A 17,758-nucleotide genomic window follows, 5' to 3' on the forward strand; every position below is an offset into this window, starting at 1 on the left:
CTCAAGGGGATTCAGGGAAACTGCAGAATGTACGCAGAATATAGTGCACACATGGGGATTCAGGGACATTGCAGTATCTACACAGAATACAGTGCCCACATGGGGTTTCAGGGACACTGCATAATTTACACAGAATATAATGCACACATGAAGTTTCAGGGACACTACATAATGTACATAGAATATAGTGCAGACATGGGGTTTCAGGCACACTGCACAGTGTACACAGAATATAGTGCACACATGGGATTCAGCGATATTATAGAATGCAGAGAGAATAGATTGCACACATGGGGATTCAGGGACATTGCAGTGTCTACACAGAATACAGTGCCCACATGGGGATTCAGGGACACTGCATAATTTACACAGAATATAGTGCACACATGAAGTTTCAGGGACACTACATAATGTACATAGAATATAGTGCACACATGGGGTTTCAGGCACACTGCAGAATGTACACAGAATATAGTGCACACATGGGGATTCTGGGACATTATAAAATGCAGAGAGAATAGATTGCACACATGGGGATTCAGGGGAATTGCAGAATCTACACAGAATATAGTGCACACATGGGGATTCAGGGACACTGCAGCAACTACACAGAATATAGTGCACACATGGGGATTCAGGGACACTGCAGAATGTACGCAGAATATAGTGCACACATGGGGATTCAGGGACACTGCAGCAACTACACAGAATATAGTGCACACATGGGGATTCAGGGACACTGCAGAATGTACACAGAATATAGTGCACACATGGGGATTCAGGGACTCTGCAGCAACTACACAGAATATAGTGCACACATGGGGATTCAGGGACACTGCAGAATGTACGCAGAATATAGTGCACACATGGGGATTCAGGGACACTTTAGAATATTCACAGAAAATAGTGCAGACATGGGGATTCAGGGACACTGCAGAATGTACGCAGAATATAGTGCACAGATGGGGATTCAGGGACATTGCAGTATCTACACAGAATACAGTGCCCACATGGGGATTCAGGGACACTGCATAATTTACACAGAATAATATGCACACATGGAGTTTCAGGGACACTACATAATGTACATAGAATATAGAGCACACATGGGGTTTCAAGCACACTGCACAATGTACACAGAATATAGTGCACACATGGGGATTCAGGGACACTTTAGAATATTCACAGAATATAGTGCACACATGGGGATTCAGGGACACTGCAGAAACTACACAGAATATAGTGCACACATGAGGATTCAGAGACACTGCAGAATGTACACAGAATATAGGGCACACATGGGGATTCAAGGACACGAGAGAATGTTCGCAGAATATAGTGTACACATAGGGATTCAGGGACACTATAGCATGTACACAGAATATAGTGCACACATGGGGATTCAGAGACACTTTAAAATCTTCACAGAATATGGTGCACACATGGGGAGTCAGGGACACTGCTGAGTGTACACAGAATATCGTGCAAACATGGAGATTTAGGGACTCTGCAGAATGTACACAGAATATAGTGCGCACAAGAGGATTCAGGGACACTGCAGAATGTACACAGAATATAGTACACATATGGGGATTCAGGGACACTGCAGAATGTACACAGAATATAGTGCACACATGGGGATTCAGGGAAATTGCAGTGTCTACACAGAATACAGTGCCCACATGGGGATTCAGGGACACTGCATAACTTACACAGAATATAATGCACACAAGGATTTTCAGTGACACTACAAAATGTTCACCGAATATAGTGCACATATGGGGTTTCAGGCACACTGCAGAATGTACACAGAATATCGTGCACACATGGGGAGTCAGGGACACTGCAGAACGCACAAAAAATAGAGTGCACACATGGGGAGTCAGGGACACTGCATATTCTACAAAGAATATAGTGCACACATGTGGATTCAGGGACACTGCAGAATCTACACAGAATATAGTGCACACATGGAGATTCAGGGACACTGTAGAATGTACAGAGAATGTAGTGCATACATGGAGTTTCCGGGATACTGCAGAATGTATGCAGAATATAGTGCACACATGGGGATTCAGGGACATTGCAGTATCTGCACAGAATACAGTGCCCACATGGAGATTCAGGGACACCGCAGAATGTAAGCAGAATATAGTGCACACATGGGGATTCAGGGAGACTTTAGAATATTCACAGAATATAGTGCACACATGGGGATTCAGGGACACTGCAGAAACTACACAGAATATAGTGCACACATGAGGATTCAGGGACACTGCAGAATGTTCACAGAATATAAGGCACACATGGGGATTCAAGGACACCAAAGAATGTTCACAGAATATGGTGTACACATAGGGATTCAGGGACACTGTAGCATGTACACAGAAGAAAGTGCACACATGGGGATTCAGGGACACTTTAGAATCGTCACAGAATATATTGCACACATGGGGAGTCAGGGACACTGCTGAATGTACACAGAATATAGTGCATACATGGAGATTTAGGGACACTGCAGAATCTACACATAATATAGTGCACACATGGGTATTCTGGGTCAGTGCAGAATCTACACAGAATATAGTGACACATGGGGATTCAGGGACACTGCAAAGTGTACACAGAATATAGTGCACACATGGGTATTCAGGGACACTGCAGAACGTACGCAGAATATAGTGCACACATGAGGATTCAGGGACACTGCAGAATGTACACAGAATATAGGGCACACATGGGGATTCAGGTACACTGCAGAATGTACACAGAATATAGTGCAAACATGAGGATTCAGGGACACTGCAGAATGTACACAGAATATAGTGCACACATGAGGATTCAGGGACACTGCAGAATGTACACAGAATATAGGGCACACATGAGGATTTAGGGACACTGCAGAATGTACACAGAATATAGTGCACACAAGGAGTTTCAGGGACACTACATAATGTACATAGAATATTGTGCACACATGGGGTTTCAGGCACATTGCAGAATGTACACAGAATATAGTGCACACTTGGGTATTCAGGGACATTGCAGAATCTACACAGAATATAGTGCACACATGTGGATTCAGGGACACTTCAGAATCTACACAGAATACAGTGCCCACATGGAGTTTCAGGGACACTACATAATGTACATAGAATATAGTGCACACATGGGGTTTCAGGCACACTGCACAATGTACACAGAATATAGTGCACACATGGGGATTCAGGGACATTATAGAACGCAGAGAGAATAGATTGCACACATGGGGATTTCGGGGGAATTGCAGAATCTACACAGAATATAGTGCACACATAGGGATTCAGTGAAACTATAGAATGTACACAGAATATAGTGCTCTCATGGGGATTTAGGGACACTGCAGAATGTACACAGAATATAGTGCACACATAGGGATTCAGGGATACTTTAGAATATTCACAGATTATAGTGCACAAATGGGGGTTCAGGGACACTGCAGAAACTACACAGAATATAGTGCACACATGGGGAGTCAGGGACACTGCAGAATGTACACAGAATAAAGTGCACACATGGGGATTCAGGGACACTATAGAATGTCGACGGAATATATTGTACATATGGGGTTTCAGGGACACTGCAGAATCTGCACAGAATATAGTGCACACATAGGGATTCAGGGATACTTTAGAATATTCACAGATTATAGTGCACAAATCGGGGTTCAGGGACACTGCAGAAACTACACACAATGTAGTGCACACGTGGGGCTTAAAGGACACTATAGAATGTAGACAGAATATATTGTACACATGGGGTTTCAGGGACACTGCAGAATCTACACAGAATATAGTGCACACATGTTGATTCAGTGAAATTATAGAATGTACACAGAATATAGTGCACACATGGGGATTCAGGGACACTTTAGATTAGATTTTAGATTACATTACAGTGTGGAAACAGGCCCTTCGGCCCAACAAGTCCACACCGACCCGCCGAAGCGAAACCCACCCATACTCCTACATTTACCCCTTACCTAACACTGAGGCGGGAATTGAACCCGGGTCTCTAGCGCTGTGAGGCAGCAGTGCTAACCACTGTGCCACCGTGCCGCCCATAATATTCACAGAATACAATGCACACATGGGGATTCAGGGACACTGCAGGAACCACACAGATTATAGTGCACACATGGGGAGTCAGGGTCACTTCAGAAAGTACACAAAATATAGTGCACACATCGGGATTCAGTGACACTACAGACTGTACACAGAATATAGTGTGCACATGGGGATTCAGGGACACTATAGAATGTACACAGAATATAGTGCACACATGGGTATTCAGGGTCACTATAGAATGTACAGAGAATATAGTGCACACTTGGGCATTCAGGGACACTATAGAATGTACTCAGAATATAGTGCACACATGGGGATTCAGGGACACCGTAGAATGTACAGAGAATGTAGTGCACACATGGAGTTTCAGGGATACTGCAGAACGTACATAGAATATAGTGCACACATGTGTATTCAGGGACACTGCAGAATGTACACAGAATATAGTGCACACATGGAGTTTCAGGGACACTACATAATGTCCACAGGATATAGTGCACACATGGGGATTCAAGGACACTATAGAATGTACACAGAATATAGTACACACATGTAGATTCAGGGACACTGCTGAATGTACACAGAATATAGTGCACACATGGGGATTCAGGTACACTATAGAATGTATTCAGAATATAGTGCTCACATGGGCATTCAGGGACACTGCAGAATGTACACAGAATATAGTGCACACATGGGGATTCAGGGACACTATAGAATGTACTCAGAATATAGTGCTCACATGCGCATTCAGGGACACTGCAGAATGTACACAGAATATAGTGCACATAAGGGGATTCAGGGACACTGTAGAATGTACAGAGAATGTAGTGCATACATGGAGTTTCCGGGATACTGCAGAATGTACTCAGAATATAGTGCACACATGTTGATTCAGCAACACTATAGAATGTACATGGAATATAGTGCACACTTGCGGATTCTGGGACACTGCAGAGCATCCACAGAATATAGTGCACACATGGGGATTCAGAGACACTGCAGAATGTACACAGAATATAGTGCACACATGGGGATTCAGAGACACTGCAGAATGTACACAGAATATAGTGTACACATGGGGATTCAGAGACACTGCAGAATGTACACATGCATGAAACACACACAGAATGTAATACAGTTCAGAACACACTAAATAAACCATGTGCTGCAAATGCTTCCAAATTTCAAACCATCGAAAAGAGGAGCAGCAGTCGCCCTTTTGGCCCTTGAGGTCTGCTTCGCCCTTCAATAAAATTGTGAGTGTCCAACCTACTTTCTATCCTGCTCCCACCTGCAATCCTTCATTCTTCAAGCTAAGGGCATCACATGGTAATCAGGTTTCCGTCACTCCTGAGAGATGGGCAGCGCTGGCTGGGCCAACATTAAATGTCCGCTCCTGAGCTGCCTTCTTGAATCACTGCAGTCCATGAACTGTCGGTGTACCCACAATGCCATGAGGGAGGGAATTCTAAGGTTTAGTCCCAGCAACACTAAAGAAATGAGAATACATTTCCAAATCAGGATGGTGAGTGGCTCGGGGTGTGGTTGGCGGGGGGGGGGGGGGGGGGGAGCTTTCAGCTGTTGGTGTTCCCATGTATCTGATGCTCTTGTCCTTCCAGATGGAAGTGGAGGTGGGTTTGGTGGGTGTTGTCTGAGGACTTTCCGGAAAACCTTTGAAGTTTTGACTTCACGGTGATGAAGTTGTGCAGAATCATAACACGAGGTCAGGCGAGTACTGAAGCCACAATGCCTGAGCACTCCAAGGGGTTCAGGCACGGAATTCTTTGAACATTGCATCACAGGGTGGTTAAGAAGGCATTTTGCACACTAGCCTTTATTGCTCAGAGATTTGAGTATAGCAGTTGGGATGTCATGTTGAGGTTGTACAGGTCATTGGGTGAGGCCACGTTTGGAGTACTGTGTGCAGTCCTGGTCACCTTCAAGGGCAATGCTGAGTAGCTCAGAGCAAGAAGGAACAGGAGAGGGAAGACCATAAGGTGCTGGAGAAGAATCCCCATTTAGCCCATCAGGTCTGCTCTGCTGTCCAATGGGATTGCAGCTGATCTGATAACCCTCAACTCCACTTTCCTGTCTTTTCTCCATAACCCTTGATTCCCTTCCTGATTAGAAAACCGATCAAGGGCAATTAGGGCCAGGCAAGTAATTCTGACTTCGCCAGTATCGCCCACATCCCTGAGTGAATGAGAAAAGGGTGTTGGCTGGTGAGTGAAGTCGGGCAATGAGGGATGCAGAGTGGCTGTGAAGTGATTGAGAAGGGGTTCACTGACCTCGACTACTCATGTGGCGCCACTGACCTGCACTCGACTCCTTGAGGCGTGGCAGCAATAGCTGGGGCTGAGGGGTCCCACAGGGTTCCCCTCTCCGTGTCTCGCTCCTGCTCCAAACCCTTCAGCGCTGCGCTGCACAATGTCAGAAAACATTCTCTCCTACCCCTGCAGCACCCACCTCCAGCCATTTTCCAGATACACTTGGTGAGCCATTCCCACTGCCTGCTGCAGTTCCCCTTCCAAGGGTGTGGGTTGGTTTTAAACAGCTTTAAGTGGCACTCACCCCTGAGTGAGGACCCTGCTGGAGAGTGCACAAGGCTTGAACAGCCATAGCAACTTTTGTGCAATACTTTGGGCAAACTATGATCCTATTAACCTAATTATTCCTCCATCGAATCTTACAGCACAGAATGGAAGCCATTCAACTAATTATGCCACGCTTTGGCTCTCAAGGACAGTAACCTGGGAGCAATAAGGGGCGGCACAGTAGCTCAGTGGTTAGCATTGTTGCCTCATGGCACCAGGGACCTGGATTTCAGTCCACCTCGGGCAACTCTCTGTGTGGAGTTTGCACATTCTCCCCGTCTCTGCGTGGGTTTCCTCCGGGTGCTCTGGTTTCCACCCACTGTCCAAATATGTGCAGGTCAGGTGAATTGACCGTACTAAATTGCCTGTAGTGTTACGTGCATTAGTCAGCGGTAAATCTAGGGTAGCGGAATACGTCTGGGTGGTTTACTCTTCGGAGGGTCGGTGTGGACTTGTTGGGTCAAAGGACCTGTTTCCGTACTGAAGGTAATCCAACCTGATTTGACCCACTCTCCTGCTGGTTTCTGGCATTCCTTTCAATTTGATGTGTACCCTTTTTGAACAGTAACCATTTATCTTTCAAGAGCAGAGCGAGGCGGGAGCTGGGCGGAAGTGAAGTCGGAGCGCAGAGCTGGTCGGGAAGGTAAGTGATTGTTATTTGAGTGGAGAAGGAACCCGAGACACTACACGTGTAGTGTCTCCCACCCTCCCTCCTCCTCTAACCTAAAACAAGGTTAGGTTGACCAGGTAAGCGACTTAGTGTTCTTGCTTTGGAGACGAAGTGTAGAGTAATGGCAGCGCAGGCAGTGGAATGTTCCTCCTGCCGGATGTTTGTGGTAGGGGTGACCACCGATACTCCTGCCGACTTCATCTGCAGGAAATGCAGCCAGCTCCAGCTCCTCACAGATCGCGTTAGGGAACTGGAGCTGGATGAACTGAGAATTATTCGAGAGGCTGAGAGGGTGATAGATAGAAGCTACAGGGACATAGTTACGCCAGAGAACAGAGGTAGCTGGGTAACAGTTAGAGGTGGGAAGGGGAGGAAGCAGGCAGTGCTGGGATCCCCTGTGGTCGTTCCCCTCAACAATAACTATACCGCTTTGGATACTGTTGGGGGGGAACGACCTAGCAGGGGTAAGCTGCAGTGACCGGGTCTCTGGCACGAGGTCCGACTCTGAGGCTCAGAAGGGAAAGAGGGAAGAGGAGGAGAGCGCTAGTTATAGGAGACTCTCTAGTTAGAGGGACGGACAGGCGGTTCTGTGGACATGGGCGAGACTCTCGGATGGTTTGTTGCCTCCCGGGTGCCAGGGTCCGAGACGTCTCAGACCGTGTCTTCAGAATCCTTAAGGTGTGCTGCCAGAAGTCATGGTGCACATTGGCACCAACGACATAGGTAGGAAGAGGGGTGGGGAGGTCATTCAGGGGCTCAGGGAGTTAGGCTGGAAGCTAAAAGCTAGGACGGACAGAGTCGTCATCTCTGGGTTGTTGCCGGTGCCATGTGACAGTGAGGCAAGGAATAGGGAGAGAGTGCAGTTGAACACGTGGCTGCAAGGATGGTGTAGGAGGGAGGGCTTCAGGTATTTGGACAATTGGACTGCATTCTGGGGAAGGTGGGACCTGTACAAACAGGACGGGTTGCACTTGAACCAGAAGGGCACCAATATCCTGGGAGGTAGGTTTGCCAGCACTCTTCGGTTGGGGGGGGGGGGGGTTTAAACTAATTTGGCAGGGGGATGGGATCCGGACTTGTAGTCCAGCAAGTAGGCTAGCTGTTTGTCAGGATGTCCAAGAATGTAGGGAGGCTGTGGAGAAGGTAGCACTGACAGGGAATACTTGCAGACACAGAGATGGGTTCAAGTGTGTATACTTCAACGCAAGGAGTATCAGAAATAAGGTGGGTGAACTTAAGGCGTGGATCGGTACCTGGGACTACGAAGTTGTGGCCATCACAGAAACGTGGATAGAAGAGGGACAGGAATGGTTGTTGGAGGTTCCTGGTTACAGATGTATCAGTAAGATTAGGGAGGGTGGTAAAAAAGGAGGGGGTGTGGTATTGCTAATTAGAAATGGTATAATGGCTGCAGAAAGGCAGTTCGAGAGGGATCTGTCTCTGGAGGTAGTATGGGCTGAAGTCAGAAATAGGAAAGGAGCAGTCACCTTGTTGGGTGTTTACTATAGGCCCCCCAATAGCAGCAGAGATGTGGAGAAACCGATTGGAAAACAGATTTTGGAAAGGTGCAGAAGGCACAGGGTAGTCATCATGGGCGATTTCAACTTCCCAAATATTGATTGGAAGCTCTTTAGATCAAGTAGATTGGATGGGGCAGTGTTTGTGCAGTGTGTCCAGGAAGCTTTTCTAACTCAGTATGTAGATTGTCCGATCAGAGGGGAGGCCATTTTGGGTTTGGTACTTGGTAATGAACCAGGACAAGTGATGGGCTTGTTAGTGGGTGAGCATTTTGGTGATGGTGACCACAATTCTGTGACTTTCACCTTGGTTATGGAGAAAGATAGGTGCGTGCAACAGGGTAGGTTTTACAATTGGGGAAAGGGTAAATACGATGCTGCAAGACAGGATCTGAGGAGCATAAGTTGGGAGCATAGGCTGTCAGGGATGGATGTCGTGGAAATGTGGAACTTTTTCAAGGAACAGATACGACGTGTCCTTGATATGTATGTACCTGTCAGGCAGGAAAGAAATGGTCGTGTGAGGGAACCTTGGTTAATGAGGGAGGTTGAATGCCTAGTAAAGAGGAAGAGGAGGCTTACATAAGGTTGAGGAAACAGGGTTCAGACAGAGCAGTGGAGGGATACAGGATAGCCAGGAGGGAGCTGAAGAAAGGGATTAGGAGAGCTAAGAGAGGGCATGAAAAATCTTTGGCGGGTAGGATCAAGGATAACCCCAAGGCCTTTTATGCGTATGTGAGAAACATGAGAATAATGAGAACGAGGGTAGGTCTGATCAAGGACAGTAGTGGGAGACTGTGTATTGAGTCGGAAGAGATAGGAGAGGTCTTGAATGAGTACTTTTCTTCAGTATTTACAAATGAGAGGGACCGTATTGTTGAAGAGGAGAGTGTGAATCGGACTGGTAAGCTAGAGGAGATACTTGTTAGGAAGGAAGATGTGTTGGGCATTTTGAAAAACTTGAGGATAGACAAGTCCCCCGGGCCTGACGGGATATATCCTAGGATTATGTGGGAAGCAAGAGAGGAAATTGCAGAGCCATTGGCAATGATCTTTTCATCTTCACTGTCAACGGGGGTGGTACCAGGGGACTGGAGAGTGGCGAATGTTGTGCCCCTGTTCAAAAAAGGGAATAGGGATAACCCCGGGAATTACAGGCCAGTTAGTCTTACTTCGGTGGTAGGCAAAGTAATGGAAAGGATACTGAGGGATAGGATTTATGAGTATCTGGAAAGACACTGCTTGATTAGGGACAGCCAGCATGGATTTGTGAGGGGTAGGTCTTGCCTTACAAGTCTTATTGAATTCTTTGAGGAGGTGACCAAGCATGTGGATGAGGGTAGAGCAGTGGATGTAGTGTACATGGATTTTAGTAAGGCATTTGATAAGGTTCCCCATGGTAGGCTTATGCGGAAAGTCAGGAGGCATGGGATAGTGGGAAATTTGGCCAGTTGGATAGAGAACTGGCTAACCAGTCGAAGTCAGAGAGTGGTGGTAGATGGCAAATATTCAGCCTGGAGCCCAGTTACAAGTGGAGTTCTGCAGGGATCAGTTCTGGGTCCTCTGCTGTTTGTAATTTTTATTAATGACTTGGAAGAGGGAGTCAAAGGGTGGGTCAGTAAATTTCCAGACGATACGAAGATTGGTGGAGTTGTGGATAGTGAGGAGGGCTGTTGTTGGCTGCAAAGGGACTTAGATATGATGCAGAGCTGGGCTGAGGAGTGGCAGATGGAGTTCAACCCTGCCAAGTGTGAGGTTGTCCATTTTGGAAAGACAAATAAGAATGCGGAATACAGGGTTAACGGTAGGGTTCTTAGTGAGGTGGAGGAGCAGAGGGATCTTGGGGGTCTATGTTCATAGATCTTTGAAAGTTGCCACTCAGGTGGATAGAGCTTGTAAGAAGGCCTATGGTGTATTAGCGTTCATTAGCAGAGGGATTGAATTCAAGAGTTGGGAAGTGATGTTGCAGCTGTACAGGACCTTGGTAAGGCCACATTTGGAGTACTGTGTGCAGTTCTGGTCGCCTCACTTTAGGAAAGATGTGGAAGCGTTGGAGAGGGAGCAGAGGAGATTTACCAGGATGTTGCCTGGAATGGAGAATAAGTCGTACGAGGATAGGTTGAAGGTGTTAGGCCTTTTCTCATTGGAACGGAGAAGGATGAGGGGTGACTTGATAGAGGTTTATAAGATGATTAGGGGAATAGATAGAGTAGACAGTCAGAGACTTTTTCCCCGGGTACAACAGAGTGTTACAAGGGGACATAAATTTAAGGTGAAGAGTGGAAGGTATAGGGGAGATGTCAGGGGTGGGTTCTTTACCCAGAGAGTGGTGGGGGCATGGAATGCGCTGCCTGTGGGAGTGGCAGAGGCAGAATCATTGGTGACCTTTAAGCGGCAATTGGATAGGTACATGGATGGGTGCTTAAGCTAGGACAAATGTTCGGCACAACATCGTGGGCCGAAGGGCCTGTTCTGTGCTGTATTGTTCTATGTTCTATGTTCTATGTTCTAAGAGTGCTTCACAAAGATAACAGCTCACTGCAGACGAAAAGCAATACTCATTCGCTCTGCTTTACTGCCCCCCCCCATCTCTAACACTTTCTTTGAAACACTATTTTGTAAAAGTGTGTGATATCTGAAGTGTGACAGATTTACTGCAACGCTATCACAGCGACACGTGTCAGTTCAAGTTATACGTTGGAATGTTGCTTCACCACTCGCTGCCCTTGAGTCACTGGTTTGCTGTGACATCTTGTCAATCTGTTATTTCTTCCAAGCAATCCCACGCGATACTTCGCTCAGGCAGCGGAGCAACACCGAAGCACAGAGCCAAGGTTTGAGGTCACGAGGGGCTAGGCTCGGGTTTGAAAGGACATGCAACTGGGAGCTCATTTCCCCAGTTCCCACCCAGGAGAAAGTGAGGACTGCAGATGCTGGAGATCAGAGTCAAAAAGTGTGGTGCTGGAAAAGCACATCGTCAGATGTTGCCTGACTGGCTGTGCTTTTCTGGCACCACACTTTTTGACCCAGCTGGGATACTGTAATCAGTTTCCGGTCCCTCCTCTGAGGAAAGATGCACTGACATTGGAGGCAGTCCAGGCAATGTTCATTAGGAAGGATATTAGTAAATTGGAATAGGCGCAGAAAAGATTTACAAGGATGTTACCAGGATTGGAGGGTCTAAGTTTTCAGGAGAGGCTGGATAGTCTGGGACTTTTTCCCCTGGAGCATGGAAGGTCGCAGGGGTGACCTTGTAGAGGTTTATAACACAATGATGGGCATAGATAAGGTGAATAGCAAAAGATCTTTTCCCTAGGGTCGGGGAGACTAAGAGCAGGTCATCTGCTTGTAGAAGGTACTTTTAGGCAGAAAAAGGGCACTAGTGCTCCAGGTAATAGGCCCCATCTGCCCACCTGACACCAACTGCAGCATGATTTCCAACCGTCACTACACCCACTGCCCATACATCTCTACCTCCCCCACACCACCTCTCTTGTTACATTTACTGGTTTGAGATTGACCAATTCACCAACTGCACTTACAATGCCCAGGCATTGAAGGTTATGGGTCACGTGTTGGGATACAGGATTGGAATAGTCAGGTTATGAAAGGTGCTGAATCGATGGGCCAAAGGGTCTTTCCCTGTGCTGTAGATCTCTACGATTCCATAATTCCAATCCAATCAAAGTCCTATCGGTGTGTCTGTCTCACACTTACCCTCACTGCAGGGGCCTGAGGACCACTGAGCACGTCCTTCCCATCGTTCAATGGATAGAACTTTACTCTCCCGGAGAAGGTGGCGAGTATGTCAGAGGGGCTTGGCAATAGGCAGCTACCCCCCAGCTTTCCACCACCACAGGAACCAGGTTCTGGGTGGAAAGGCCCTGCTGTCTATTGAAATACTGAAGTGATTGATGAAAAGCCTCATTTCACCTGAGCAGCAACCACCTCAGCTCCAGGCCGATGAGATCAATTCGGCCTACTCAGCAGTGTGGGCAGGCTGAAGGGAGGTTTCCATCAATCCTCACTAGTTAGAGCCAAGCTAAGAGAACGGTGTTAGACCAGACTCTTGGCCTTTCATGACCCACCTCCTTTTCCTTGCACACAATGACTGAACCCACTGCCCACAGTCCAACTCCCTCCACATCTTCTTAGCCCAACACCCACTTCCCCAGCTCTCCACTCCCTCAAACAGCACCAACCTTTCTCAGCAAAAAGTGTCTATCCTCATCTTGGGAGGGGGCAGGGTTGTTTTGTCACATCCTGGTGTTGCTGAGATCTAGAGCAGCATCGGCATCTGATTGGCCAACTCCACCAGGTGGATGGGTCTCTCTACTCATGGACCTAATTCCGGCAGAATCCCCAATGTTGGGCAGGAGCTGGCATCATGGGAATGTCATTGGAGTAGTAACCCAGAGCCCCAGTTTTTGTTTATTCATTCATGGGATGAGGATGTCACTGGATAGGTCAGCATTAGTACCCCTCCTTAATTGCCTAGAAATCAGTTAAGAGTCAACCACACTGCTGTGGGTCTGGAATGACATGTAGGCCAGAACAGGTAAGGATGGCAGTTTCCTTCCTGTAAAGACATTAATGAACCAGATGAATTTTCCCAACTATTGACAATGGACTCATGGTCATCATTAGACTCTTTAATCCAATTTTGTTAAAAATTGAATTCAATTCCACTTATCATGGAGGGATTATAACCCAGATGCCCAGAATGCTATCAGGGCTTCTGGATTAATAGTCCAGCAATTATACCACTAGGCCATCATCTCCCCTCCTCCACTTTAATGTTCTGAAGATAGTGGTTCAATTCTCACTGTACCCAGAGGTGTAATTTGAATTCAATAAAAAAAAACCTGGAATTAGATTGTTGTAAAAACCCAACTGATGTACTTTAGGGAAAGGAACCTGCCTTCCTTATTCCGTCTGGCCTACATGTGACTCTAGACCCATTGCAACGTGGTTGACTTTCAAGTACCCTCTGCAATTGCCTCAGCAGACCACTCATTTCAAAGGCGATTAGGGATGGGTAATAAATTCTGGCCCAGCCATTGAGACCATTAAAAACAAAGTTGCAACATTTGGTGGGAAGTCTCGTCAAACTGAGCTCGAAAATGGAAAAATCCCCAACCACTACGATTGCTGGGAACACTTTACGTTTCAAACAAGGCACAGATAGAGTGGATGCACTCCATCTTTTTTCCCAGGGTTGGGGGATCGAAGACTAGAGGGCATCAGTTTAAGGTTAGAGGGGAAAGAATAAAAGGGAACCTGAGGGTCAACTTTTTTACACCGAGGGTGGTACACATATGGAATGAGCTGCCCGTGGACGTGGTTGAAGCAAGTCTATTAACACCATTTAAAAGGCATTTGAACAAATACATGGATAGCAAAGGATTAGAAGGATATGGGTCAAGTGCAGGGAAATGGGGTTAGCGTGGATGGACATTTTGATAGGCATGGCCCAAGGCCTGTCTCTATGCTGTTAAAAAAAAATACAACTGTTTCAGGAGTAGCATACATCACCTGGTCAAAGCAGGAACTGGGAGCTTGAGCTGTGATGCATTTCCACAATGTAACAACATTACAGCCAAAATAAAAACAGAAACTGCTGGTGAAATTCAGCAAGTCTGGCAGCATCTGTGGCAAGAAAGCAGCGCTAACATTTCTTGTCTTTTGACAGAGCCTCCTGCAATTTCTGTTTATGCCTCAGATCGCCAGCATCTGCAGTTCTTTGTTTGATTACAATGACGGGGACTATCTCACATTCCCAGGGAGCTCTTACCTGCCCATGCTTTGCGTTTTCACAGACAAATGCTTCGTATGAAACTGGGAATGCTGGAGGATGATCATTGACATCGAGAACCTGAATATGCACCGAGACTGAAGTCACTTTCTTCGGGTTACCTGGAGGAAATGTGAATAATCGAGAGGATAAGCATCAAGTGTAGGTTCACTTATGTCTGCAGATCTTTTCTGCAAAGTGAGTCAATGAACTTTCACTGGGGTGACGATGGTATAATGGTAACACTGCTGGCCTAGTAATCAAGCCATTCAGGTTTTTGATTTGATACATAGAGCATATAAGAGCACAGGCCCATCATGTCTGTGGGTTATTCTAAACTAATCCAAAGTTAAAAATCACACAACACCAGGTTATAGTCCAACAGGTTTAATTGGAAGCACACTAGCTTTCGGAGCGATGCTCCTTCATCAGGTGATAGTGGAGGGTTCAATCGTAACACAGAATTTAGAGCAAAAATTTACAGTGTGATGTAACTGAAATTATACATTGAAAAATTGATTGCCTGTTAAGCCTTTCATCTGTTAGAATACAGTGATAGTTTCACTTCTTTCATGTGTAAATCACAAAACCTTTTTTTTTAAAGTTGCATTCTCGGGTTAGCTGTTAACAATGGTGATAGCTAGACAATATGTTGAAACAATGTTCGTCCCCTGTGTTCTCTGTCTATGACCTGATGTTTAGATTGATTCTAATCTAAAAAGTGAGATAACAGAGTTTTACATAAATTCATGCAGTTTTTGAGCTACATGAATGCATGCAGTTTTTGAGCAAAGTACAATGTAACTCTGCAAGTACAAATTCACCCCACAAAATATATGTGTGCATGTGGGTCTTTGTCTGTCTGTCTGTGTCTGTCTGTCTGGGTTGTGGGGTTGTGAGTGTGAGAAAGTGTGTGTGTGTGTGTGTGTGTGTGTAGTGAGTGCAGAGTGTCTTAAGTCTGTGAGGGGGTGCATGTGTGAGTGTGGGAGTGTGTGTGTCTGTAAGAGCGTGTGTGGGTGTCTGTGTGCGCGTCTGTGTGTACCTGTGTCCGTGTGTATGTGAGAGTGTGTGTGTAGGAATATCTGTGTGTGTGTGTGTGTAGTGCAATGGTGATCACCTGTAATGTGACATGAACCCAAGGTCCCGGTTGAGGCCCTCCCTATGGGTACCGAACTTAGCTATCCAAATCGTAAACTAATCCCAGCTGCCTGCACATGATCCGTAACCCTCTATTCCTTGCCTGCTCCTGTCTCTGTTGAAATGCCTCTTAAATAATGCTGTTGTAGATGTGGATCTGAATCCCACCAGGGCAGTTATAGGGGACTTAGTTTCAGGTCATTGTTTTCTGAAAAATATGGAATATAAAGCTACTCTAAGCAATTAGAATTAGAAACCCTGCAGTGTAGAAACAGGCCCTTCGGCCCAACAAGTCCACACCGACCCTCCAAAAAGTAACATAGCCAAACCCATTCCCCTACACTTACTCCTGACTCATAACCTACACTACAGGCAATTTAGCATGGCCAGTTCACCCAACGCGCACATCTTTGGACTGTGGAAGGCAACCAGAGCACCCGGAGTAAACCCACGCAGACACGGGGAGAATGTGCATACTCCACACAGAGAGTCACCCGAGGCTGGAATTGAACCTGGGTCCCTGGTGCGGTGAGGCAGCAGTGCTAACTACTGAGCCACTGTACTGACCCCATATTAACCACAAAAACAATCATTGTGTGAAAACCAGAAAGTGCTGGAAAAACTCAGCAATTTTGGCAGCATCTGTAGGGATAAAAAAAGAGAGTTAATGTTTCCAGTCCAATGATGCTTTGTCAGAACTGAAATGTCTGGGAAAGGGTGGTGTTCATGGTGATGACAGCAACAAAAAGACCATTAATGGGAAGCTGAGAGAGAGGGGTTAATGGTTATTAGGGTGCTAACTGGAATGTAAATGGTTAAAAATGGGTTGGCTTTGCTGACAGCCAGCTGTACAAAGCAAGAGATAGTGTGTGTTTGGGAGGGAGAGGGAAGGGTCAAATAACTCCACAGAGGCCAGCACTCTGTCACCCAGTCCCCCTTTATCGACACATGGAGAGTCCTTGACCCTCATCCAGCTTCCTCAGATCCAGCTCTCAGAGTGAACAGAACCTCTGACACTCCTGTTGATATCTGTCAGCCAGGTCTCTGTGATTGGACCAAATTAACAGACCCAATCAGGGAACTCATATTCTATGAGGTCCACTTAGCTAACCTCATTACAATTACTTCAGTGGGTGACAAACATAAAGTTACTTTCTGAGTGTAATGGGAGACATTTCTCTTGAGGAAGCTGAACAATGCACAAGGTCATGAGAGAAGGATGTACTTGGATGATCTGAAGCCAATGATTGGAGCCTTGGATCATACAGTGTGCAAGACAGGATCATAGAAGTGTTACAGTGTAGAAAGAGGCCATTCAGCCCATTGTGCCTACACCTGCTCTTCAAATGAGCATCTCCAACTCGTGCTAATTTCCTACTTTGTCCCAAAATCTTTGCACATTGCTTTTATCCAATGCCCATCTTGAATGCCTCAGTTAAACCCGCCTCCACCATTTTTCCAGGCAGTGTATTGTATACCCTAACCACTCGCTGTGTGAAAAGATTTATTTTCTCACACCATCCTTGCTCCTTTTACAGATCACTTTAAATCTATGTGCTCGTGTTCTTACTCTGTAGTTGAATGGGAACATCTTCTCCCTACCTATTCCATTCAGTCCATACATGAATTTGAAAACTTCTATCAAATCTTTGTTTTGCCTTCTTCTCTCCAAGGAGACTACTCCCAGCTTAGATCATAGAATCATAGAATCCCTACAGTGTGGAAACGGCCGAACACATTCACACCGGCCCTCCGAAGAGTGTCCCATCCAGACCCATTCCCCTATTACTCTAATACTAATGCATCTAGCCTACATATCTCTGAACATTATGGGCAATTTAGCATGGCCTATTCACCTAACCTGCACATCTTCAAGCTATCCTCATAACTGAAGCTTATCATTCCTGGAACTGTTATTCTAAATTGTTTCTACTCCT

At 46.2% G+C, this 17,758-nt stretch overlaps 1 protein-coding gene across 1 annotated transcript in view; it reads right to left on the reverse strand.

Annotated features, from left to right (window-relative positions):
- LOC122548764 (cadherin-7-like) overlaps positions 1-17,758 on the reverse strand; it is a 168,816-nt gene that overhangs the window by 44,440 nt on the left and 106,618 nt on the right. The window contains exon 9 of the mRNA XM_087986720.1: positions 14,685-14,806. Within this exon, the coding sequence (XP_087842846.1) occupies positions 14,685-14,806 (122 nt within the window). The remainder of the gene's footprint in view (positions 1-14,684; positions 14,807-17,758) is intronic.

The sequence above is a fragment of the Chiloscyllium plagiosum genome, unplaced genomic scaffold, assembly GCF_037043375.1.
Source record: "Chiloscyllium plagiosum isolate Xiang-an unplaced genomic scaffold, Cpla_swu_hap1 HiC_scaffold_4, whole genome shotgun sequence".
NCBI classification, from domain to species: Eukaryota; Metazoa; Chordata; class Chondrichthyes; order Orectolobiformes; family Hemiscylliidae; genus Chiloscyllium; species Chiloscyllium plagiosum.